This window comes from Orcinus orca, chromosome 15, assembly GCF_937001465.1.
Source record: "Orcinus orca chromosome 15, mOrcOrc1.1, whole genome shotgun sequence".
Classification (NCBI taxonomy): Eukaryota; Metazoa; Chordata; class Mammalia; order Artiodactyla; family Delphinidae; genus Orcinus; species Orcinus orca.
In genome coordinates, this window is record NC_064573.1 from 83,328,274 (window position 1) to 83,354,885 (window position 26,612).

Genomic DNA, 26,612 nt, shown 5'->3' on the forward strand with positions numbered 1-26,612 from the left:
CTGATCCTGGTACACCGGAAGGAGCTTGCCCCTTCTTGGGAATCTTCGCTGTGTATTTGCTCTTCTGACGCCCTTTGATCCATAGCGACCCGAGGGCTCAGACTATAGTCCTTTTGCCTCGCGTCCAACTTTGCCTCTACCACCTCCGAGATACCGTGACTTTGTCACGTATCTTGCCACTGTTTCCTTATCGACAAAGCGGGCAGGACAGTCCCAGACGCCGTGGCGGTTAAGAATTACAGGAGGCCTTGCGCATGCAGCACTTATAAGGATCCTGGCGCACCTCCAGGTCTGCAGTCGGCTGCCTTCCTACACGTCTTTCCGTCCCCGGGGCTTGCGTGCGGCCGTCCAGCTCATCTCGGTCCTCCCAGGAGGAAGGGGGCGCCCAACCGGGGGAAGAGCCCCGACCCTCCTCCGTGCGCAGGCTGGGGCGCCACGGCCCCTCCCCAGGGGCTCCGCGCCACCCTCCCGAGTCCCGCTTCGCGCCTCTGAGAGCGCGGGGCCCGGGTGCAGGGGCGCCCGGGGACCGTGGGGCCCCGTGCCCGCGGCGGCCGTTGCCGGGGCGCCCGTTGCTAGGGGCGCCGTTACCACAGACGCCTGCCCGGCGCTACACTCCCTGAGCCCGGTGCTGCCAGCTCTGCGGCGCCATGGACGACCTACGGGTGCTGTGGATGCGTGACCGAGTGTACACCGCCTTCGGCATCACAGACCCCCAGATCTTCGAGGAGTTGCTGAACCGCAACGACGGCGAGGTCGAGGACCTCATCCTGCACTTCCTCAACCAGACCAGCGACGAGGAGGGCGCCTCGACTCTCTTCTTCTACCGCAAGGTGGTGCCCGAGGAAGTGGAGGTGGAGATCGGTGAGCCCCGCGGCCGCCCTCCCGCCGCGCCCCCTCCTGCCCCGTTTCCCACCTCACCACCGCGGGGACTGCAGACCCCCGCCCACCCCGCTCTTGGCCTCACGTAAATTCCGCAAATGCTTATTGTCGCCCACCGTGTGCAGGCACAGTCCAGGCACTGGGTGAACTGGACAAGCCCACTTGGAAAGTCAGACCTTGAGTGAATAATCACAACAAACACTCATTTAGCGCTTACTCTGTGCCAGGTACAGTTCCAAATGCGTATATCAGCTACTAATCCCACGAAGTGGGTGTATTGTTATCCCATTTTACAGATGAGCAAGCTGTGGCACAGAGAGGGTTAACTAGCTCATCCACACAGGTCACATAGTAAAGACTCAGAAGAATATGTGTCGCTGTCCAATGACGTCTCATAGACGGATAGAGAAACGGCCCAGGGGCTGAGAGGGTCAGTTCATCCTCACTCTCTCAGATGGTGACAGGGTCTCCTAGAGGTGGAGAAGAGTGCCCCTTCCTATCTTCCCAGGCTCCCGACGTGCTACTGTAAAGTAACACCAAAACAATTTTTTAAAACAATTTAAAAAGATTACATTAGATTTAAACGTTTATGTTGAACAATTTAGCATTTTAAATAAAAATCATGACAGTGACTGATGCCCAGAACCTTCTGTGGAGGTGGCCGGTCTAGCCCAGGGACACAGAGACAGCCTGGGGTGGGGGGAGGGGGAGACAGGACAGAGTGCAGGGGACACTCAGAAAGGAGATTGAGAGACACACAAGTTCTCTCCCAGTAGGAACACCAGTGTCAGTGCAGCTGTCACGGACCGGGTTTGTGTGATGTGTCCCATCAGTGTCAGTCTCCTGTGCTGGATCCCCTACAGGACCTTTCACAGGGTGGGATGGCAGAGCCAGGCAGAAGTTTTTTTTTCTTAAAAGGCCGTAGGCACATTTATTTTAAATGTACATTCTTTGCACAAAATAATACACATATTCACTGTAGAAAAATCCAAGCCCATAAACAATAACAAATTGCAAATGACACCCAGAGAGATGACCCTTGTAACATTTGGAATCTAATTCTATCCCCCCCTCCCTTCCCCGGAAGACCTTTGGACCTGGATGTTACATTATAATAGGACCTTGAATTTAGACTCTCATGATCACCAAGTGAAATTCTGATACACTAACAGGATTGACTTTTACATGTACCATATTTCAGTAACCCTGATTTTGTATACTTGAACATATATATATATACATATATATATATATATACCAAGACCCTAAGAAATGAATGCAACTTGGACTTCTTGTGACCTCTGAGGGCTTCTGTTAATAGTTCGTGGCTGTTTTCTGTGCTGTGTATACTACCACATGTTCAGCCCAGTGTCTCCTGGCAGGATGCCCCTGTTCTATGTGAAAGGAGATTTTAGTCTCGCTTCCGAGGGTCCCCTTGCTTAATTCCTCCAAAGCGTCCTCGGAAATCCCCCGAGCACTATGTCTGTTTCTGGTCTGTCTCTAACCCACCCCTCAGCCCACCCCAACGTTCTTCCCCTCCTTTTCTGGGTCTTCTCACTGTCATCACATCTTGAGAATGGCGATGTATTCCCTGCTGAGGATGCCGTCCCCAGAAACTCAAAGCTACTGCTCCTGGGGGCACTAGAATGGTGTTGAGTGTTGGGGGTTGGGTTCTGGACAGAGGTGGGGAGACGGGACCTCCTCCCCAGCTCTGGGTTTCAAGTTGTCACTCACCCTCTGCTTATTAAGCCTGCAGACTCACAAAGACCCTTGGTCAGTTTTATTGGATCCTTTATGGGGTCTCTGGTTTGTCCAGAGGACCTGGAGTGGGGTCAATGCATGTCCTTCATCCCTCTTTTCTCTCTATTTCTGCCTCTCCCCTGGTCAAGACTTCTCTCTGCTCCTAGTTAAAAATTATTTGAATGGAGACAGATGCTGGCAGGGTGGTCTTGAGGAAAGAGGGGTGTCTAGACCAGCAGCAGCTAGTCCAAGATGCTGTTCTAATAGCTAAGCATGTGTTGTTTCTTGAAATAACAAAATGGAACCATCCTGTCCATATCACTTGATAACTTGCTTACATTTTTACACAGTAATTTTTAGAAATTGCAAAATTACATAGTAATTTAAAAATTACACGGTATTAAGTAATTAATACTTACTTCCAGTAAGTATTACTGAAAGATGTTCTCTTAAAAATTCACATAACATAGAATTTAGAAACACAGAAAATAAAAAGTGAAAAAATAATCCTTCACTCTTCCCTCAGCCCTGTTCCCATTCCTATAGGCAACCACTAGTGATAGTTTGGTGTATATCCTGCCAGAGCTCTTCTCAGATCTATCTGTCTATCTATCTATCTATCATCATTTATATCTTTCCAGATAATGGTACGTATATAATGATAATATGTAGATATATATAGAGAGTTCCTGAAATCATAAATAAGATCACTCTTTATGTAGTATGTTGTGACTGGTCCTCCCTCAAAGATATCTTGCAGAATTTTTCATGTCAGTACCTATAGATCTATGTAACTTTATAGATGTACCATATTTTATTTATCCATTCCCTAATGAATGGACACTTATCTTTCCACAGTATTTTATTTTACACACGTCACGATGTGCGTCTACCTTTGTGCTCTTTCGGTATTTTGTGGGAGAGATTTCTAAAAGTGGAACTGTGGGCTTGGCGGGTGTGTGCATTTACAGTTTGGATGGGTCCTGCCAAACTGCTCTCTAGAATGGCCCTCCCACTCCACACCTGGCAACGGTGATGAGGTGTCCGTTTGCCAACATCCTTGCCAACGTTGGGTATTATCGTTAAAATTTTTGCCAACCCCACAGATGAAAGGTGGATGCACTTCCTCGTTCTCATGTACATTTGTATCATAATTAGTGGAGTTGAGCCTCTTTTTTTATGCATGATGGTCATTTATATTTCTTTGGGGTGCTTGTAACTATGTGATCATCCTGTGTCCTTCATCTCATGGAGAATTTGCACAGATCTTTCCTTCATGTCCCTTAAGGCTGTTTCCAGTAACTGGGATGTTTCTGTGGGACTGTGTGTTGGTTCGCAAACCACCCCCACACACGGAGGGCAAGGAGAGACCAGAGAAAGAGGCAGCCAGCCACTCCGGATCAACAGGTGGCGGTCTTGGGCGTGGCTGGCCGAGATCACTGCCCTCCCGCCGGCATCTAAGAGTTTATAGAGAGGGCTTCCCGGGGTTTAGGCACCCACACTGTCTGGCAGTCTCAGCCACACCTGATCTCTCCAGGTGCATTCTTGAAATGGCTTCCACAGTGGGCATGGTGGGCAGGGTGGACATCCCCAGGACAGGGCAGGGGCAAGGGGCCTCCGATTGCCCGGGGTCAGCTTGCAGGTCGGGCAGCGGTCCTGTCTTCTCGATGACCTCCTCCAGCCGACTGTAATAGGCACGACTCTCCCAGGGCCACGGACCAACCCTCAGTGCCAAGGAGAGCAGTGGAACAATTATGTTTTTTTTTGTTTCTTTTGCTTTATGTGGCTATAAAGACGGCGAGGTTCCTGGCCCGTCTGAGGAGGAAGAAGAGGAAGAAGAGACCCAGTCGGCGGATAGAGCATCAGGTCTGGAATTGGGGGTGAGCGGCACCGTGGGGAGGGGTCCGCGTGCCCAGACGAGAATCAGTTTCTGCTTTTTACTTTTGTGAAGCTGCGACTTGGTAAGAAGTACAAGGAGAAAGTGCTGGGTGTGCATAGGTTCATTATTAACTACCCGGGGCTGCCATAACCAAGGACCACAGACTGGGGGGCTTAGAACAACAGCACTGCCTTGAAGGAGGCAGTGCCGGAGGCTACAAGTTCAAAATCAAGGTGTGGGCAGGCCCTGGGGCCAGATCCTTCCTGGCCTTTCCCAGTTTCTGGTGGCTGTAGGCTTCCTTGATGTTCCTTGGCTTGTAGACACATCCCTCCAATCTATGCCTCTGTCGTCACATGGCTGTCTGCCCTGTGTGTGTGTGTGTGTGTGTGTGTGTGCGTGCGTGCGTGCATGTGTGTATGCATGTATGTGTATGTGCGCATGCGTATATGCATGTATGTGTGTGCGTGCACGCATGTGTACGTGTGTATTTGTGTGTGAATGTGTGTATTTGTGTGTATACATGTGTATATATGTGTATGTGTTTTTATATAGTGTGTGTGTGTGTGCGTGTGTATGTGTGTGTGTGTGTGTGTGTGTGTGTCTGAATCACCTCCTTTCTCTCATAACAGCACCAGTCATTGGATTCAGGGACCACCCTCTCCACTATGACCTGTTGACGAAAATAATAAACAATCAATAATAAGAATAGAAAAGATTTTTATTCGAGCCAAACTGAGGACTACGGCCTGGGGGCCAGCTTCCCATGTTACTCTGAGAAGCTGCTCTGGAGAATCAGGGTTTTCAGCACAGTTTTATATCTTGTCAGAACAAAGAACACTAAACAAGTCAGGAAACCTTTCTTCAAGGTTTCAAAAAACAAACAAACAAACAAAACAACAGACCAGCACGTACATGCACAGCACATACAGCAAGGCCTTGGCACCTGGGAAGGGAGTCGTATTATCAAGGGAGGACCAGCATTGGTGTCCCAGGAAGGGAGGCTTTTAATCTTTATTTTTTATTTATTAAAAAAAATTTTTTTATTGGGGTATAATTGATTTACAATGTCGTGTTAGTTTCTGCTGTACAGCAAAGTTAATCTGTTATACAAACACGTATATCCACTCCTTTTTAGATTCTTTTCCCCTATAGGCCATTACAGAGTATTGAGTCGAGTTCCCTGTGCTCTACAGCAGGTCCTTATGAGTTATCTGTTTTATGTATAGTAGTGTGTATGTGTCAATCCCAGTCTCCCAGTTTATCCCTCCCTCCCTCACGCCCCCGGTAACCATACGTTTATTTTCTACATCTGAAACTCTATAATCTTTATTTTCAACGTGGACATTCTTTACTTCTGGTCAGTGCGCCCTTTTCTTTAATAATTAAAGCAGATGTACAATGTCGGTCTGATAGGCCACATACAAGCTATTTAAATTAGCATCAAATCCAAGTGAACTCATGTAGAAGCCAGAACGACTTCTCTGTATCTCAATATGTGAACGTTTCTTTTATCAGACCTCATCTCAACTAATTATATCTGCAAAGACACCGCTTCCAAATACGGTCACATTCTGAGGTTCTGGGTGGACACGAATCGGGGCGGGGGGGTGGCACTCTTCCACGCAGAACAGCACATAACATAAAACCACCCAGGCTTGTACGGCAATGTCTCCGACAGCTCAGCCAAGAGCGCACGGTGTGGGCTGTGTGGAGAAGGCTGCCACTGTGCCAGCTACAGATGCCATTTCTTTGGGCGAATCAGAGGCGCGAGTCAAGGCTTTGGCTGCTAAGGAATTGAAATGTCTACATTAGAGAGGTTGCTGTGACACTCCTGGCTGGGCCGTGGCACTCGGTCCCCTGCAGGCTTTGAGTTACTTTCCTGTAGTGACGAAGCAGCCGTGGCTACCTGCGTTGGCCCTGGGCTGCGTTCTCAACCAGGGGTGATTTTGGCCCCCAGGGGCCTTTGGTGATGTCTGGAGACATTTTTGGTTGTCACAACTGGAGGGCAGGGGCTTCTGGCATCTCACGGGTTGAGGCCAAGGATGCTGCCAAACGTCCTACGATGCTCAGGTCTGGCCCTACAACACAGAATGATCCAGCCCCAAGTGCTGGAAGTGCTGAGATTGAAACCCTGCTCCAGACCATCACGTCGCCAGCAGAGCTAAACAGCCCCCTTTCTCCCGTAACTCACCTTCACTTACAACAGCAGAAGCTGTGGGTTAGGCACCGCACTTTACCAAGATCCTGAGTATTTGAAAACCAGAGGGGAAAAAGGATTGGGGCGATGTGCAGTGTTTCCTATAGTCATCTTAGTTTTTTCAGAAGAATTTATTTTTAACCACAAAATAATCCCCTCCCTAGTACAGATTGGGGGAGGGGAGAGGGAGAACTACAGGTTTAGAAATACAGACCATCCATTGTTTTTTTTTTTTTTTTTTTTTTGCGGTACGTGGGCCTCTCACTGCTGTGGTCCCGGACGCGCAGGCTCAGCGGCCATGGCTCACGGGCCCAGCCGCTCCGCGGCATGTGGGATCTTCCCGGACCGGGGCACGAACCCGCGTCCCCTGCATCGGCAGGCGGACTCTCAACCACTGCGCCACCAGGGAAGCCTGACCATCCATTCTTACTGAGACTTGTCTAGTTTGGATTTTGCTAAGACAGATGGTGGTCATGAGGGCCACAGCCATGTTTACTGATGGCTTCCTGCTTTGGCACCAATAAATCCGTGATCAGGAAAGACTTGGAAAAGAGGAGGCTGCTTGAGGAAAAGGTCAGGAAACTCTTCTCTGACACAGCAAATTAACGTTCCTTCCAAGTGTATTTTTTTCTTTTCTCTTTTCTTTTTATTGTGGTAAAACACATGTAACATGAAATACCATTTTAACCATTTCTAAGCATACAGCTCGGTGGCATTGAGTACACTCATCAGTGTAGTTTTGAGTCCAGGCTGTTGCTCTTGCTGTAATAAGGCTGCTTCTCCGGGCCGCAGACTGTTTCCTCTGCCAGCCAGCGTGCCCGACACTCAGCCAACCTATAATCGAGTCCTCCTGAGTCTGACCCAGTAGATGTTATTGTCCCAGTTGATGGATGAGAAAACCCGTTGCAGAGCGGATTCCGACCCCACGTGTTGATTTGATTCCAGGGTCTCACTGACTTTGTCCAGTGCCTTCCGAAGGAAGAGCCACACATTTGGGGAAAGCTCCCCCTTCTCTGCAGGCTTCGTCAGCAGCTCTCAGGGCTGTGCCTGGCCGGCTGTGAGGTTTCCAGGTCCACATCGATAACCGTAGACTTGCAAGGTGTACATACGTTCATTTTATTTAGATTACTTTTCTTTCCATCCCCCATCCGTTTCAAGTTTTATAATGAAAAAGGAGTAGATGCTAACATGTTAACTCTAAGTCTCATCCTAAGGATAAACCCCCCCTTCTAAGTAAAAATCTCAGAGAAGTCACTCATTGGACCCTGTAGCTGGAACACGCACACACACGCACACATGCACACACGCACATGTTAAATTTCCGACTGAGGACCCTTCAAAACTGCAGCACAACTCTCCTAATGATAACGTAAGTCAAGGCTTCAGTAGGATTTGTTGGTGAAAAATGTACATTCAGCTTTTTGATAACACGCCGACTGAATGAAATATGCTGTTGTCCAAGATGCAGGTCTGGTCTTGACGGTAGGAAACCTCATTTTCCAAGTATTTCATCTCACGCATTGAATCATGTTTTGCAGCTAAGAATTTGCAGCTGAGAACGTATTCCGTACCTCAGCCTTCCACCGGCCTAGAGGATGAAGAAATGGACCCAGAGAGGGTAGAGAACCCCCATGTCAAAGTACGCACGTCTCTTTCTCCTCTTGGGTGGGGTAATGGGAATTTCACGCCCTCGGATGAGTCTGGGTAACCGCCACAGCTCATACAGGAGTGTATTGCATTGGAGTGGAGATGATAGAATCCTGTGTCTGGGGGTCCCCGAGATCACCCTCGGATTGAATGATTTGCCACAATGACTCACAGGACCCAGGAAGGCTTTTATACTCATGGTTATAGTTTATTTCAGTGAAAGGATGCAAATGAGTATCAACAGAGAACAAGGCACACAGGGCAGAGTCCAGGAGAAAATAGGCACAAGTTGTCCTTTCCAAGTGGGGCTTCAAGGACAGCATTCATTCTCGCAGGAGCCATGTGTGACAACACGCAGGACATTGTGCCAATCAGGGGGGCTCACCCAAGCCTTGGTGTTCAGGGTTTTTATGGGGGTCAATCACGTAGGTGTGAAGTGCCCACAGTTAGTCTGCAGTGCCCCCCGGCTGCCCCAGAGGACAAACGGATGCGGTGTGACCCGGGGCCCCAGGCAAACAAAGACGGGCATTTAGCATAAATCACGTTCTTAGTATAAACTCTGCAGCATGAGCCAAGGCCCCAGGTATACAGAGATGCTCAGATCAGCCAGGATGTTCCAAAAGCTTAGAGGTTGTCACCCAGGAGCTGGTTCCGGGCTAGTCTTGAGAACCGTTGGAATGTGCAGGGTTTGGACAGCCCAGGCCTGCTGAGTTAACCATTTACTGCACAGATCCCAGGGAGGGAGCATAACGTTAGGATGTAGACATTTGGCCTGAGCCGTGCTAAATGCAATTAGGTTCAGCTGCTCTGTGAATATGCCTCCCCACAAAATACCCGAATTCAGAACAGGTTTGTTGCAATTTGTGGCCCAGAAAAGCTCGATCTGGACATTTCCCAGGTCACTTTATTCAAGTGTAGCTGCAGTGGCCGGTTGGTGAAAGAGTCAGGCTTAGAGTTCAGCATCTGGGTGAATTTCAGCTCCTGTGTGTGGTCTGCTGGGAAATGAGCTCTGCAGTGCGTGGAGTGGAGAGCTCAGGTGTACGTGAATATTAGGGGATTTGGATGCACGGTTGTATCTCCTCATGACTTTTTTGTTCCCCGTGTTTCAGAAAACTGTTAAGCAAACCGTGGAAAAGACATATCTCCATGTGCTTTGTACTCCTGTTCCTGAGGAGTTTCTGAACGAGAATGTGGTATATTTTCTCAGAAACACAAAAGGTATCTTTCCAGCACGAGCGTGTGTGAGTGTGGGTGTGCGTGCATGTGCGTGTGTATATGTCTGAGACTCTTTAATTTTTACATGTCCTTGAGAAGATAGATTTTTTTTTTTTTTGCGGTACACGGGCCTCTCACTGCTGTGGCCCCTCCCGTTGCAGAGCACAGGCTCCGGACGCGCAGGCTCAGCGGCCATGGCTCACGGGCCCAGCCGCTCCGCGGCATGCGGGATCCTCCCAGACTGGGGCACCCGTGTCCCCTGCATCGGCAGGCGGACTCTCAACCACTGCGCCACCAGGGAAGCCCGAGAAGATAGCTTTTTTATCAGTACTGTCAATCCTCATTGTTCACGGATTCCATATTTGCAAATTCACCGACTCACTGAAAATTTTTATAACTCCCAATCAGTATTTCGATGCTTTCATGGTCATTTAAGGACACATACAGAGTGGGGAAAATTTGAGTCACCCAACACTCATGGACCCAGCTGAGGTCAGCCAAGGCCGTGCACTGCCTTCTTATTTCATCGAATGCTATAAACAAGTGTCTTTATCGTGCTCTGTTTAGTACCACAGTTTTCTAATTTTTGTGGGGGTTTTGGGTGATTTCGCTGTTTAAAGTGTCCCCAAGGGGGGAAAAAAATGTCCCCAAGGAAGGTGCTGAAGCGCTGGCTAGTGCTCAGAGAACAGGAAGGCTGTGATGTGCCTGGCAGAGAAAACTCGTGTGTTAACGTAAGCTTCGTTCAGATGTAAGTGATGGTGCTGTTGGCCATGAGTTCAATGTTAGTGAATCAACAGTAATGTTAAATAAGTTGTCTTTAAACAGAAACACACATAAGGAAGGTTATATACAGGCAGACCTCATTTTATTGCGCTTCGCAGATACTGCATTTTTTTTTTTTTTTTTTTTACAAACTGAAGGTTGGTGGCAACCCTGTGTGGAGCAAGTCTATCAGGGCCATTTTTCCAATGGTATTTGCTCACTTTATGTCTCTGCGTCACATTTTGGTGATTCTCTCAATATTTCAAACTTTTTCATTATTTATTGTATTCGTGATGGTGATCTGTGATCAGTGATCTTTGAAGTTACTCCTAGGATGCACTGAAGGCTCAGACGATGGTTAGCATTTTTTAGCAATAAAGTTTTTCTTTTCTTTCATTTTTGGCCGTGCCACACGGCATGTGGCATTGTAGTTCCCTGACCAGGGATCAAACCCATGCCCCCTGCAGTGGAAGCGCGGAGCCCTCACCACTGGACCGCCAGGGAATTCCCAGCAATAAAGTATTTTTAAATTAAGGTATATACATTGTTTTTTTTAGACATAATGCTATTGCACAGTTAATAGACTACAGCATAGTGTAAACATACTTTTGCACTGGGAAACCAAAAAATCCGTGTGACTCGCTTTATTGCGATATTTGCTTTACTGTGATCTAGAATCGAAACCACAGTATCTCCGAGGTCTGCTTATATTGATGGTTGATGAAAATGTTGTGACCAGAGGTTCACAGGAACCTAGACTCATATTTCCTGTAGGAACAATGGCTCAGCATTCACTAATTCTGTGTTCGTGGTGACCTCATAGAACGTAACTACTGCAAATAATGAGAATTGACTGCATTGATGTCATCTTAGTTCTACTTATAACAATTAGAGGAAGATTCAAAATGACGTCACCCTGAGTTATAAGACGAGTTTTGGTGGGCTTTCTCCACGTTGCTGTGTGATTTTATTTTATTTCTTTTTTTTTTAATGTTTTGGCCGTGCCTTGTGGCAGGTGGGATCTTAACTCCCCGACCAGGGATCGAATCTGCACCCCCTGCATTGCAAGCCCGGTCTTAACCACTGGACCGCCAGGGAAGTCCCGGCTGTGTGATTTGATTTGATTTTTATTTTATTTATTTTTTTACATCTTTATTGGAGTATAATTGCTTTAAAATGGTGTGTTAGTTTCTGCTTTATAACAAAGTGAATCAGTTATACATATACATATGTTCCCATATCTCTTCCCTCGGCTGTGTGATTTTAGACAGGTGCCACTCAGAAGCCAAATTCATCCTTCAGGGTAACTTCTTGGCTGGATGTTCCCGGTGTGCATTCCCACTGCACTGCCCAAGTGATTGTTCTCTGGTCTCTTCTGACCCTTTGCTCTTCCTCTTGCCGTATTCCATCCAGGCTGACTCTCCGCTCTCTCTGACTGCGCTTCCCCCATTTCTTCTGCCGTTGCCTCTACCTCCCAACCTGTGCATAGCATACCCTAAATTCTAGAACAAACATTCTGTTGCTTTTCTTTTCCTTTTTTGAACTTTGATGGCCCTTTGGATCACGACCTCACCGCTAAGCTCTGAGCTTCTGTAATTCGTTCTTCCCAAGTGAGTGGGAATAAGAAGAAAGATGACAGATAGAGGCTCAGTATTAAACAGCTACTCCCGTTACAGTTCTTGTCTGGGGAGGGGCCAATCTCAGCTCAGTGTTTCCCATTTTTAGATTTATTTATTTATTTATTTTTGGCTGCACTGGGTCTTCGTTGCTGTGCGTGGGCTTTCTCTAGTTGTGGTGAGCGGGGGCTACTCTTCGTTGCGGTGCGCGGGCTTCTCATTGCGGTGGCTTCTCTTGTTGCGGAGCACGGGCTCTAGGCGTACAGTGTTCAGTAGTTGTGGCACAGGGGCTCAGCTGCTCCGCGGCATGTGGGATCTTCCTGGACCACGAATCCGTGTCTCCTGCATTGGCAGGCGGATTCTTAACCACTGCGCCACCAGGGAAGCCCAATGCTTCCCTTTTAACAGTAATCACAACCCAATACAGTAAGTCCCCTACATACGAATGAGTTCCGTTCTGAGAGCGCGTTCGTAAGTCCGGTTGGTTCGTAAGTCCAACAAGGTTAGCCTAGGTACCCAACTAACACGATTGGCTGTATAGTACTGCACTGTAATAGGTTTATAATACTTTTCACGCAAATAATACATAAACAAACACAAAAAATAAAGAAAGCAGTTTTAATCTGTACCCTTGAAAAGTACAGTAGTGCAGTACAACAGCTGGCACACAGGGGCTGGCCTCGAGTGAACAGGCAGGAAGAGTTACTGACTGGAGGAGGGAGGGGGGTGGGAGATGGTAGAGCTGAAGGACCGTCAGCAATAGGGGACGGAGGGCAAGCTGCAATGTCACTCACGCCTGACGCTGATGGCACTGGTTCCGGTTCCTTGCTGGAACCAGATGCACGTTCGCACCTTTGAAAATTCTCCACCTGAAGGTTCGTATGTAGGGGACTTACTGTAACAACAATAATCAGCTTTGGGCGGGGCGGGAACGGCATTTACCCCGACTTTATTACTGTTTACTCTCATCATATTTTTTTTACAGTTATCTTTCACTGATGTCAAGCTTTCTTTCTTTTTTCATACTTAGTTTTTACAGTTTCCCTTTAAGTAAATTTATTTCAGTAAAGAAGCATCTGATAGAAACCTATTAGGCAAAGAAGAGTGCGCGTCTACACAGATGCTGGGAAAGGCATGTAGACTGAAGCTTGTGAAATAATTGCAGTTGATATGTTTGCTGTGTTTCCCAGTTAGATTGAGGGAAGGGTCCAAGGGACCTTTAAAGTGTCTACCGAGCTGACTGGTGCTGACTGATTTTTTGATCGGGGGCCGGTGGAGAGACGGGGAGGGAGGGAGTGCACATCAAAGAAAACCTGGCCGAGAGGTAGACTGTTCCCAAACTTGTCTTTTAAAACCACATGACTTGGGAATTCCCTGGTGGTCCAGTGGTTAGGACTCTGTGCTCTCACTGCCGGGGCCCGGGTTTGACACCTGGTCGGGGAGCTAAGGTCCTGCAAGCTGTGCGGTGTGGCCAAAAAATAAAGAAAAAAACAACAAAAAGACCCCCCAAAAGCCCGTGACTTGAAAGGTACTTTCGTGATGAATTGGGGAGGCATGGCTGGGAGTGGGGAGACAGAGCAAGCAAGGAGCCCAAGAAACGTTTCTAGAAAATCCAAAGTGTTTCTATCCTTGTTCAGCTGTAGACGCTCCAACTAGGTCAGCTCATGTGTGTGGCTCCTGGGTGTTGCTTTTGTGAACCTCTGAACCACAGCGCGACCCTCAGCATGTATTTGTTTCTCAATGAGCGCGTATCCTGACCTGTGCCTGGAACATTCCTTTGTAGTTACTTGTGAAGGAGGAGCTGGTTCCTGTACACTTGGAAATGTTATCTGTGTCCACTTCCCTCCTCATTTCATTCCCCAAATCTGTTCCTGTTTAGAGACCATCTCTGAGGCGACAGACATGAAGGAAGCTATGGAAATTATGCCCCAAACACTGGAGTATGGAATTATAAATTCACATGTGCTTGGTCTCCTGAAGGATATTATATGTCAGGTAAGTACGGACGGAAAAAAGAATCTCAGCACTGTTTAAGAGTAAGGCCATCTAATTCATTGATTCCACAAAGAGGTGGTCAGCAGCTCTTAGATTCCAGGTGCTGTCATGGGCCCTGAGGACAGTGGAGCAGTGAGCAGGACAGATGACAGCCCTGTGCTATGGGAGGTTATACTGGGGGAAGGACACCAAACACCAACACATAAACTGGAAAATATCAGGTAGTGACAGGTGGCATTAGGAAAATAAACCCTAGTAATGTGATAGAAATGACCTGTTCATGCGTGTGTGCATGCGTGTGTGTGTATGTGTGTGTGTGTGTGTGTGTGTGTGTGTGTGTGTGCAGGGGGTGGTGGTAAGGGACGACCTTGCTGGGGAGGTGACATCGGAGCTTTCTTTATAGACAACCAATAAAATAGCCCATAAGCAGCCTTGTTCACTAATGATAAGTTATTAGGGATATGTAATAGGGTGGGACTGAGGTGGTCAGGAAAGACCCCTCTGAGGAAGTGGCATTGAATTGAGGGGGGAATGAGGTGAAGGCATCAAACGTGAGGATCTGCAGGAAGAGCATCCTGGGCAGAGAAAACAGCACATGCAAAGGTCCTGAGGCAGGAGCAGACTTAGCTTGCTCCAGACACAGAAGGATGACCAGTGCAGCTGGAGAGTAGTGAGGGAAGTTTGGAGAGGAAGGTAGGTTTGAAGCATGGCAATAAAATGATCTGGTTTGCATTTTTCTTCTGGCTGTTGTGTGAACAACATATGCAGTGGCAAGAGCGTATGGGACCAGTAGACCTAATAGCAGGCCGTGGAAACGTCCAAGTGGTGGATGATGGTTGTTTAGGCTCCGGAGTTCAATCAGGGGAGGGAGCGGAAAGCAGACAGCATCAAGAATATGTTGGGGGGCTTCCCTGGTGGCACAGTGGTTGAGAGTCCGCCTGCCGATGCAGGGGACCCGGGTTCGTGCCCCGGTCCGGGAAGATCCCACATGCCGCGGAGCGGCTGGGCCCGTGAGCCATGGCCGCTGAGCCTGCGCGTCCGGAGCCTGTGCTCCACAACGGGAGAAGCCACAGCAGTGAGAGGCCCGCATACAGCAAAAGAAGAAAAAAAAAAAAATATGTTGGGCATGGAGCCAACAGGACTTGCTGATGACTTGGATATGGAGGTTTAGGAAAAGAGCATCCAGAATGATTCCTAAGATTTGTGTTTGAACAAGCAGGGAGATTTGGGGGTCATTACTGAGATGGGGGGGTGGAGGGATCTGGAGGAAAACCCCAGAACTCTATTTTGCACATGTTAAGCTTGAGATGCCTCCTAGACATCCAAGTTGAGGTGTGCAGCAGGATGTATAAGTCTGGAGCTCAGGGGAGAGCTCAAGGGGTTCTTCCAGAAATATTTATTGAGCATTTACTATATTCTATAGCAGTAATCAACATAGTCAAGGTCTGTGCCTCACAGACCTTACATCCTAGTCAGGAAGATTTACGTTAAACAAGATCAATGAGAAAATATACAGTGTGTTAGATAGTGACAGGAGTTCAGGAGAAAGATGAAGCTGGGAAGGGGCTTAGGAAATGTTGGCAGGTGGTAAAAGTAGGGCTTTTGAAATTTTGGATAGGGTGGCCAGGAAGACCTCAATGTTGTCTTTTGCTGGGACTGTTGCAGTTGGCTCCTGATAGATTTCCCAGCTTCTGCTTTTGCTCCTACACTATACTCTCCACATGCCAACCAGAGAGATCCTTTACAAAATGGGAGCCACTGACATGGTGTCAAGCCAAGGGACTGGATGAAACAACCAAGGGAGAGGATATAGAAGGAGGAGAATGAGAGGAGAGGGAAACTAGGCGGCAGGATGAAAGGGGGCCAATTTATTATTTTTGAAAATTGGGCAAATAAAGGGAAGGCTCTAACCATTTATTCTGCCTTCTCTATATGAACCGGATAATCAGATAGTAGATAAGAGAAGTGTCTCTTTATAAAAGCATTTCAGCTATTTAAAAAAGAAAGTTTAGAATGAGACTCTTTCAGTAGTGCAGCTCTCACTGTGTTGAAGGATCTAGGTATTGAACATCAATGGATGCTAAAATCAAAAAAAAGAAAAAAAGGAAGAGAGAGGACTTCCTTGGCAGTCCAGTGGTTAGGACTCTGCACTTCCACTGCAGGGGGCACAGGTACGATCCCTGGTTGGGGAACTAAGATCCTGCATGCCTCATTGGGTGGCCAGAAAACCCCCCCAAACCAGAAAAACAACCCCCCCAAAAGAGAGAAAAACCAAACATTATTTGTCTCCGGATAGAAGAAACACCAATAGTCTTGGCAAAGGGATTCTGAGCCAGTCTCTGGACCCAGCTGCCAATTTGCAGGAAAAGACAAGAGGAGCTTGTTGAGTTCTACCATGAGTGTGCAGTCAGCAAAATCCAAGCTGGGAGACTCAAAACATTCTGGGTTCTTCAATAAATTGGAAGTACATGTAGATTAAACGAGTCTTAAAAGACGTGTCAAATTTTAAGAAAAACGGGCAAAACTAAAAATCAAAACCCAACCCAATCAACCAACCCACCAAACAAACAAAGAAGCCAACCAACCTGTGGGCATTTGTACATCACTTTCTATGTGAGGGTAAGTTATGTAATTGTATTCAAGTGATTTCATAAATTCATGCTTCTGTCAACTGAATTTCCCAAAGACCGCGTGCTCAGTATCTTCTTTATTTTCACCTTCACACAAACTTGGAGCTTAGCTGATGGGTTAACACACAGTTCTCGCTTCCCTGTGCCATAGTTTCTAACTCAGCTGCCCTGTGGCTGGCGGCAGCTAAAGAAATACAGTATTATCTTCTGGGTAGTCACCTCAGGCTTGGTTCAAACTCTTTACCCTTGGGCCATTCTCAGTCAAATATAATTTCTCTTTCTTTAGGTCTGTGCTCCGGGCTGGAGTAGTTCACTTTGTCACTGTATTGTTACTTTCTATTATCGCGTATTCAAAGCCAGAGGCAACTTAAGTGCATGAATTGTTGAATATGACGTGTGATTTGCTTCTTTTTAAAAAAATTTTTATTACAGTATAGTTGATTTACAGTGTTGCGTTAGTCTGCTGTACAGCACAGTGACTCGGTTATACATATACATGTATCTACTCCTTTAGATTCTTTTCTCATATAGGTCATTACAGAGTATTGAGAAGAGTTCTCCCTGTGCTATACAGTAGGTCCTTATTAGTTATCTATTTTATATAGAGTAGTGTGTATATGTCAATCCCAATCTCCCAATTTATCCCTCCTCCCTCTGCTTTCTCCCCTGGTAACCGTAAGTTTGTTTTCTACATCGGTGGCTCTATTTCTGTTTTGTAAATAAGTTCACTTGTACTCAACCATAAAAAAGAACGAAATAATGCCATTTGCAGCAACATGGATGGATCGAGGAATTGTCATACTGAGTGAAATAAGTCAGACAGAGAAAGACAAACACCACATGGTGTCGCTTATACGTGGAATCTAAAAAAATGGTACAAATGATTTGATTCGTAAACTCGGCTTTTCAGGTTTTCTTGCCAGCCTTGTCCTTCAGTCAGCACAAGGATGCGAGCCTGGGATTCACATCTGGAGAAGTCTTGGACTCCTCTGAGTACGACATAGACCTACCTAGCATGCCCGGGGAAGCAGTAGAATATCACAGCATTCAATTAATACGGGATGAATTTTTAATGAATATCCAGAAATTTGCAAGTAATATTCAAAGAACAATGCAGCAACTTGAAGGTAAGGCTTTATTTTTCTCCTCCTTAGTTAAGCAGGATACGTTTACTTTAAGAAGAATTTTAGAGTTCAGGAGGTTTTTTTTATTGTTTTAATTTATGATCGTTCTTGTTTACCTGCTCGTGATATGAAAGACACCAAGCTGGACATTGTAAGAAACACAAAGAGGAATGAAGAATGACGAATCCTTGTCCTCAAGGATCTTATAATCCGGTGCCCAAAGAACTATGGCAGAATAAGGAGCTTGAGAGAGATATTAGGGTCTTTAGGGCTTGGAAGAGTGAGACCATATTGGAGAAGTGGTGGGGGAATCAAAGAGGACTTCCTGAAGGAGGCAGCATTTGACCTCATCTGAAAGGATGAGCAAGGCATTGGAGTAGGTGGAGTTGTGGAGCAAGGGCATTTTGGGCAGGGAGAATGATGGACCTTTGGTGGTTCTTTTTCCATTCATTTTGCTAAGTACTCTATGAGATTCAGTTTGCTAAGCATTCTGTATTTTCAGTCTGAAGACCTAGCCTTTCAGTATGAAAAATTCTCTTGATAATTTCCTCCACTATTTGTCTTTGTTTTCTCTTGTTAATATTCCTGTTGGATATGTGCTGTTGATTCTGTTTCCTATCTTTTCACTTGCATTTTCCATCTCTTTGTCTGTGTATTCTACTTTCCTGAAGAGTTCCTCAGCTATTACCTTCACAAATTTTGATTAGACTTTTCACATCAGCTATCGTCTTTTTAATTTTTAAGACCTCTTATTCTGTGATTGTACCTTTTCCATACATTCCAAACTTCTGTTCTAGTTTGCTGGATGCCATGTTGTCTCAAATCTCTGAGACTAATAGTTGGGATTAAAACATTTTTTTTGTTTGTTCTTTACATTCTCTCAGTTTCCTCTGGAGTCATTGTTTCTGATTTATTCTTGGACTGTCTGTTTCATGTTGGAGGCTTTCTCGAATATCTGTTGAGCTCTGGTTGTTTGTTCAATTTTTAATTTAATTTAATTTTATTTTATTTGGCTGCATTGGGTCTTAGTTGCAACACGCAGGATCTCCATTGCGGCACACGGGATCTTTCGTTGTGGCGTGTGGGCTCTCTAGTTGTGGTACGCAGGCTCCAGAGCATGCAGGCTCAGTAGTTGCAGCATGTGGGCTCTCTAGTTGTGGCGCACGGGCTGTATAGGGCGCAGGCTCAGTAGTTGCGGCGCGTGGGCTTAGTTGCCCCATGGCATGTGGGATCTTAGTTCCCTGACCAGGGATCAAACCTGCATCGGAGGGTGGATTCTTACCCACTGGACCACCAGGGAAGTCCCTGTTTGTTCAGTTTTTAAATTGACATCACTTAGGTTGTAAACTCATCTTAAATAGCTAAATCATTTTGATCGAGCTTAACACTGGAGCAGTGATCTAATTATCTAAAGTGTTTTAGTTACATTCTAATGAAAGAGAATGAGATATAGAAATATTAGGACAGGGAAGTACCAGGCCATATACTGATGTCTGGAGAGACGAGCCAGCTGATTAACTGGAACATACATTGTCTGTAATCATTTTCCCCAAACTAGTGGCTGACTGACCATTTTTATTCTACTAGGTGAGATCAAGTTAGAAATGCCAAGCATCAGTGTAGAGAGAGAGGTGTCTGACCTGGCAGCTGACCCAGAAACCGTGGAAATTTTGGAGCAGTGCGTGATAAACTGGTTGAATCAGATATCAGTAGCTCTTGAGGTCCAGATAAAAAAGACGCCTCAGGTAATGTGTGCAATGCTTTTGACGATCCCTGATCCAGTTCATGTTTGCCATCCCGAGAACGAGCCAGGAGTCTGCGGATCTGAGCGATCTAGCCTCTTTTCTTACTGTTTTGTGACCTCCTTAAAAATATCAAAGTAAACGTACCCAAGATGTCATTCTTGGGCTTTCTGACGTTAGTGTGCTAATAGATGACTCTCTGCTGTTGATAAAGATAATACTGTGTATGGGTCAGGGTGTTTGGGCTAAAAATAAGAAAAACCAAACCAACCAGGAAACCCAACTCAGCTGGCTTAAATAAGAAAGAGGATTTGTTGGCTCCCGTAACTGAAAAGTCTAGAGGCAATTCTGGATTCAGGTATGGTTTGATCATGACTCTGGCACTCTAGCTGTGCTGCTCTGTTAATCTCTTGGTTCCAAACTCCTCTCTGAGGGGGCTTCCTCCTCAGGCTGGTTTCCTTCATGGTGGCAACTGGTAATAGTTTCTGACCCCACATCCACATACCACCTTGTCCAGAGAAAGACGGAGTGTCTACCATTCCCGACTGGAGTCCTGAGGTTTCACTCTGATTGGATCATCCTAGGTCAAGTGCCCACCCCCGAAGTCCTTGTATGGATTAGCCCCTAACTAGAGCGTTTGGGAGGAGAGGCCTGGATGCTGGAGGAGCAACCACAGGTGTGGACTCCCCACTAATGATGATGCTGTTTGTGTGCTCCTGTCATCTCTCAGGGTAATGGTCCTCTGGCCGAAATTGAATTCTGGCGAGAAAGAAATGCCACCCTAAGTGCACTCCATGAACAAACAAAGCTTCCAGTAGTCAGAAAAGTCTTGGATGTGATCAAGGAATCCAATTCTATGCTTGTGGCCAACCTGCAGCCTGTCTTAACTGAATTGTTCAAGTTGCACATGGAGGCCTCAGACAATGTGCGGTTTCTTTCCACAGTGGAACGTCATTTCAAAGTATGCTGGGTGCACTGCACTTTGGAAAGTCAGCTCTGTAAACTAGATTTCACACGGATTTAACTTCCTTTTGTTTGTTCAGCATTTAAAAAATTGTAGTAAAAAATATATAACGTGATATTTATTATTCAGCCACTTGTAAGAGTTCAGTAGCATTAAATGCATAACTGGGTACCCGTTATCACTATCTATGTGCAGAACTTTTTCACCATCCCCAACATAAACTCAGCATCCCTTTAAACAACTCCAACTTCCGCCAGCCCTTGGTAACCTCTTTTCTAATTTCTGTCTCTCTGAATTTGCCTGTTCTAGGTATTTCATAGAAATGGAATCATACCATCTTTGCCCTTCTGTGTCTGGTTTATTTCACTCAACATAATGTTTTCAAGATTCATCCATGCTGTAGTTATATGTCAGAATCTCATTGCTTTTTAGGGCTCAATAACATTCCATTGTATGTATACACCACATTTTGTTTGTCCATTCTTCTGTTGATGGACATTTGGGTTATTTCCACCTTTTGGCTATTGTGAATAATGCTGCTATGAATATGGGTATACAGATATTTGTTTGAGTCTGTGCTTTCAGTTCGTTTGGGCATATACCCAAGAGTAGAATTGCTGGGACATCTGGTGATTCTATGTTTAACTGTCTGATAATTCTGTGTTTAACCATCTATGAAGATTCTATGTTTAACTCTTTTCCTCAGTGACTGCACCATTTTACATTCCCACCAGCAGTGCGCAAGTGTAATTTCCTTTTTCGGGATTCCCCTCCCCTCTGATTTATCATACACAGTACCATATTCCAAGGCCAGGAGTCGTTACTCTTGTCCCAATAATGAGACCAGTAAAAGTCCTGTTTGTGTTGCTGAGGGGTTAATATGTGTGTGGTGAAGTGCTGTAGAGGTACAGGCCCAGGTCCCGAGTATCCCACATCTGCATACGTGACCTCTCTGAGCCTGTTTCTTTCTCTGGAAAACTGGGATCATGAGAGAACCTACCTCAAATGGTTGCTGGAAGGTTCAAATGAACTTATGACTGCAAAGCACTTAGCACGTCAAGAGTAGTATCGGGGAAGCAACTGTCCAACAACTGTATGAGTGGTCCACGGATAAGGATCTATGTGGTCCTGTATAAGTGGTACAACAAGTGATCAAATCTGAGGGCTTGAGGTCCAAGTGGAATCTGCCATGGAGCTGATGTTAGTGGCAACATCATCTCCTTCTCTGAGATTTATTTATCGTCTCTGCAAAATGAGTGGCTTGCAGAGATCAGTGAGAGTCAAGCTTACATCACTCATGCATCACTTTTGTAATTTTTCCATCCCTCTGTGCATCTGAAACTTACTTTTCTGTAAGTTGACTTTTTAAAAATATGTATTTTATTTATTTACTTATTTTGGCTGTGCCAGGTCTTAGCTGTGGCATGAGAACTCTTAGTTGTGGCATGCATGTGGGATCTAGTTCCCCGACCAGGGATCGAACCCGGGCCCCCTGCATTGGGAGCATGGACTCTCACCCACTGGACCACCAGGGAAGTCCCTCTTTAAGTTGACTTTAAATTTGTACGTGTGTGTGTGTGTGTAATTTAGCCTCAAACAATCATACCTGTGCAGTCATGGGTTTGATATACCAGTTGTTTCTAATACGCAGTAAAATAAGTATATATATATATATATATATATATATATATTTATTTAAAATTTTTTTCTTGTGTCATTTGACTTTTGATATGGTTTGTGATATTTAAAAATTTTTTTAAAAAAATTAATAATTTTATTTTTGGCTGCATTGGGTCTTCTCTGGTTGCGGTGAGCGGGGGCTACTCTTTGCTGCAGTGCACAGGCCTCTGCCTCTCATTACGGTGGCTTCTCTTCTTGCGGAGCATGGGCTCTAGGCGTGCGGGCTTCAGTAGTTGTGGCACGCAGGCTCAGTAGTTGTGGCTCACAGGCTCTAGAGCGCAAGCTCAGTAGCTGTGGCGCACAGGCCCAGTTGCTCCGAGGCATGTTGGATCTTCCCAGACCAGGGATTGAACCTGCGTCCCCTGCATTGGCAGGCGGATTCCTAACCACTGCGCCACCAGGGTAGTCTCCATATTTTTTAAAAGTTTTGAGTGCTGTCAAAATCATCTCCCTTCCTGCTGGGGGACACATACCCTGGAAAACACTGGCACCTCTAGGTCACCTCTAGAATGCCAGCTTTGATTCATTCAGTGGCACTCTTGCCACTAAATATAGTATAATTATATATGTATATAATATGTATATACACACCATACTTCATATACATGTCTGCAAATTGCTTTATTAACTTTAATTGTAAATCTTATCTGTCCATGTCAGCACCTACAGACCTATTTCAAACTTCTTTTGTTTGTTAAACATTTTATCCCATAATGAGGACTTTTTTAAAATTAAGAAGAATGTCCTACACTGTTGGTGGGAATGTAAGTTGGTGTAGCCACTGTGGAAAACAGTATGGAGGTTCCTCAGAAAACTAAAAATAGAGCTACCATATGATCCAGCAGTCCCACTCCTGGGCATATATCCAGACAAAACTATAATTCAAAAAGATACGTGCACCCCTGTGTTCATAGCAGCACTATTCACAACAGCCAAGACATGGAAACAACCAAAGTGTCCATCGACAGATGAATGGCTAAAGAAAATGTGGTACATATACACAATGGAGTCCTACTCGGCCATAAAAAGGAATGAAATAGTGCCATTTGCAGCAACATGGATGCAACTAGAGATGATCATACTAAGTGAAGTAAATCAGAAAGAGAAAGACAAATGCCACGATATCACTTACATGTGGAATCTAAAATATGACACAAATGAACTTATCTATGAAACAAACAAAATCAGGAACATAGAGAACAGACTGGTGGTTGCCAAGGGGGAGAGGGTAAGAGTGGGAGTTTGGGATTAGCAGATGCAAACTGTGTATATACAGAATGGATAAACAACAAGGTCCTACTGTACAGCACAGGGAACGCTATTCAATATCCTGTGATAAACCAGAATGGAAAAGAATATGAAAAAGGATGCAAAAAAAAATTTTTTTAAGTTGAGAGACCTTAAACAGAAGCCCATTTTTTCCTGAAAGTACTAAAACCCAGAAATACACTTGCGTTTAATTAAAATACCTTTTAAATACAAAAGAAAAGAAAAAAAAAGAAAGAAAAAAGAAGAGGGGAATTTCCTGCACACTCCTTGCTTGCTTACACGGTTGGCCCAAGGCGAAGGTGGCTTGCTTTGCTCTCTCTCTTACATGTGCCTCTCCGGCTAGAACATAACGCATGGATCCAGCTTTCACGTTGTCTTGGAAACAATCCCCTCCATGATGAGTGCCCTGAGGATGGTGTGGATCATCTCTCGACACTACAATAAAGACGAGAGGATGATTCCGCTCATGGAGCGCATTGCCTGGGAAATCGCGGAGAGAGTCTGCAAAGTGGTGAATCTTCGGACTTTGTTCAGGTAGGAAGGAAAGGCACTGTGTTTTTCTTAAGATCTGAAACCACTTTGTCGAAACATAATTCACACACCATACAAGTCACCTGTTTAAAAAGTACAATTTAATGCTTTTAGTATATTCACAGAGATGTGCGTCCCTAGCCATCCATGATTTTAGAATATTTTCTTCATCCCAGAAAGAAATCTTGTCCTCTTGAGCCTCACTCCCACCCTCCCCAGCCCCCCAGCCCTGGGCAACCACTGATCTACTGTCTGTCTCTGTGGATTCGCCTCTTCTGAACATTCATGCACATGGAATCCTACAACACGTGGTCTTTTATGACCGGCCCCTCCCCCTCAGCATCATGTTTTCAAGGTTCATTCATGGTGTAGTTTGCATCGGTGTTTCATTCCTTTTTATGGCCAAATAATACTCCACGGTGTGGATTACTCAGGACCGTCTTCCTTGGTTATCCTCGGAGAGACCGAGGCAGATCGTCCAAGGGAACCTTACTCCTGGACCCCAGACCCCCTCAGGTGGAACAGCCTCTGAGGATCAAATGTGGAAGGAGACACAGATCATTTTTTTACTTTCTTTTTTTTTTTTCTGGTCGGGCTGCTCGACATGCAGGATCTTAGTTCCTCAACCAGCGAACGAACCTGTGCCCCCTACAGTGGAAGCATGGAGTCCTAACCACTGGACCACCAGGGAATTCCCTTTTTTTTTTTTTTTTAACTTTCTTGAAAAACAATCTATATAAGTGAAATAGGTACCAAAATCTCAGCATTATCATTTTACTCCGCTGTTGCTTCCGGCTTAGGACCCAGGGCCACCTGCTCCCCTTCCAGCTCAAACAGAAAGCTTACCAGGCTTTGCACATTGCAGTTTGGGGCAGCTGCATCAAAGGTCAGCCTGGGCCGCGGCTTGGAATCCTGCCTGCAACCCCACCAATCACATCCCTGCCAGTTTCATCAGAACAGCAGCTCACCCGGGAAGGTTTCTGCAGTGAGACCATGACATCAGAGGGGCTCCGCTCCTTGCTTAGAATTGTCCCCCTAGAAGCCTGCTTCCCCCGGGGAGCGGGGAGCGTGGCTCAGATCCCCTACGGCTCAGACCCTCCTGCCCATCACAGCATCTCTTTGCTTCCCAGAGAAAACCGAGCGAGTGCGCAACACAAAATCTTGGAGGCCAGAAACACCCTCAACATGTGGAAAAAGGCCTATTTCGACGTCCGGGCCAAGATCGAGGCTTCGGGGAGAGAAGCTCGGTGGGAGTTTGATCGGAAGCGGCTGTTCGAGAGAACAGATTACATGGCCACCATCTGCCAGGATCTCTACGACGTCCTGCAGGTGGGGTGGGGGGCTTGGTGGTGGCGTCCTCTTCAATGCATGCAAAGGTGGTTAGAGCTGGGATTTGCCCGATGGAAGGCCGTTTGGCTTTTTGACAGTGGGCCTCTCCGTGTCAGGTGGGAGGCAGAGAGGGTCTGGCCAGGAGAAAAGCCTGCAGAGCAGACAGCATGTGCCGGAATGTCCCAGAGCACACCTGACCTTTGCAGCTCTCCCTTGAGTTTTGTGACAGCCCTCTTTCTCCCCCTGCTTTTGGTTTCCTTTCCTTTCCTTTTCTTTTTTGGCTGCACTGCAAGGCTTGCGGGATCTTAGTTCCCCGACAAGGGATTGAACCCGGGCCCATGGCAGTGAAAGCGCCGGGTCCTAACCCCTGGACTGCCAGGGAATTCCCTTGGTTTTCTTTATCTTTTAATTAAAAAAAAATTGAAATATAGTTGATGTACAATGTTCTATAAGTTACAGGCGTACAGTATAGTGATGCACAGTTTTTAAAGGTTATACTCCATTTATAATTATGAAATATTGGCTATATTCCCCATGTTGTACAATATATCCCTGTAGCTTATTTTTTTTGTTATTATTTTTTTTGTGGTACGCGGGCCTCTCACTGTTGTGGCCTCTCCCATTGCGGAACAGAGGCCCCGGACGCACAGGCTCAGCGGCCATGGCTCACGGGTCCAGCCACTCCGCCGCATGTGGGAACTTCCCGGACCGGGGCACGAACCCGTGTCCCCTGCATCGGCAGGCGGACTCTCAATCCCTGCACCACCAGGGAAGCCCCTTGTAGCTTATTTTAAACCTAACAGTTTGTACCTCTTACTCCCCACCTCTAGTAACAGCTAGTTTGTTCTCTGTGAGTCTGTTTCTTTTTTGTTATATAGTCACTAGTTTGTGGTATTTTTGAGGTTCCACATGTAAATGATTATCATGTAGTATTTGTCTTTCTCTGTCTGATTTCATTTAGCAGAATACCCTCCAAGTCCATCCATGTGGCTGCAAATGGCAAAATTTCATTCTTTTTTAGGGCTGAGTAGTATTCCATTGTATATATATGTACCACATCTTTTTTTTTTTTTTTTGCGGTACGCGGGCCTCTCACTGTCGTGGCCTCTCCCATTGCGGAGCACAGGCTCCGGACGCGCAGGCTCAGCGGCCATGGCTCACGGGCCCAGCTGCTCCGTGGCATGTGGGATCTTCCCGGACCGGGGCACGAACCTGTGTCGCCTGCATCGGCAGGTGGACTCTCAACTGCTGCGCCACCAGGGAAGCCCCCACATCTTCTTTATCCATTCCTCTGTCGATAGACATTTAGGTTGCTTCCATGTCTTGGTTTTCTTTTGACTCTGGCCACGCCTTCTCAGCGTCTTCTGCAAAATCTTCCCCCTCTGTCTTTCCGTTAAATGTTGGAATTTCTCA

The 26,612-nt window shown here is 46.1% G+C and overlaps 1 protein-coding gene across 3 annotated transcripts in view; it reads left to right on the top strand.

Annotated features, from left to right (window-relative positions):
- Positions 1 to 13: 13 nt before the first annotated feature.
- The window catches only part of DNAH10 (dynein axonemal heavy chain 10), a 147,106-nt gene continuing 120,507 nt past the window's right edge, over positions 14 to 26,612 (top strand). For 2 of the 3 annotated variants that reach the window (XM_033440734.2, XM_049698610.1), the window contains exons 1-10: positions 14 to 861; positions 4,414 to 4,485; positions 8,234 to 8,334; positions 9,452 to 9,560; positions 13,815 to 13,930; positions 17,471 to 17,687; positions 19,272 to 19,429; positions 20,157 to 20,387; positions 23,683 to 23,873; positions 25,001 to 25,199. In XM_033440734.2, the coding sequence (XP_033296625.1) occupies positions 648 to 861; positions 4,414 to 4,485; positions 8,234 to 8,334; positions 9,452 to 9,560; positions 13,815 to 13,930; positions 17,471 to 17,687; positions 19,272 to 19,429; positions 20,157 to 20,387; positions 23,683 to 23,873; positions 25,001 to 25,199 (1,608 nt within the window). In that variant the 5' untranslated portion in view covers positions 14 to 647. Of the gene's footprint in view, positions 862 to 4,413; positions 4,486 to 8,233; positions 8,335 to 9,451; positions 9,561 to 13,814; positions 13,931 to 17,470; positions 17,688 to 19,271; positions 19,430 to 20,156; positions 20,388 to 23,682; positions 23,874 to 24,686; positions 24,757 to 25,000; positions 25,200 to 26,612 lie in introns of those variants that run through there. The other variant, XM_049698611.1, reaches the window with a different exon arrangement.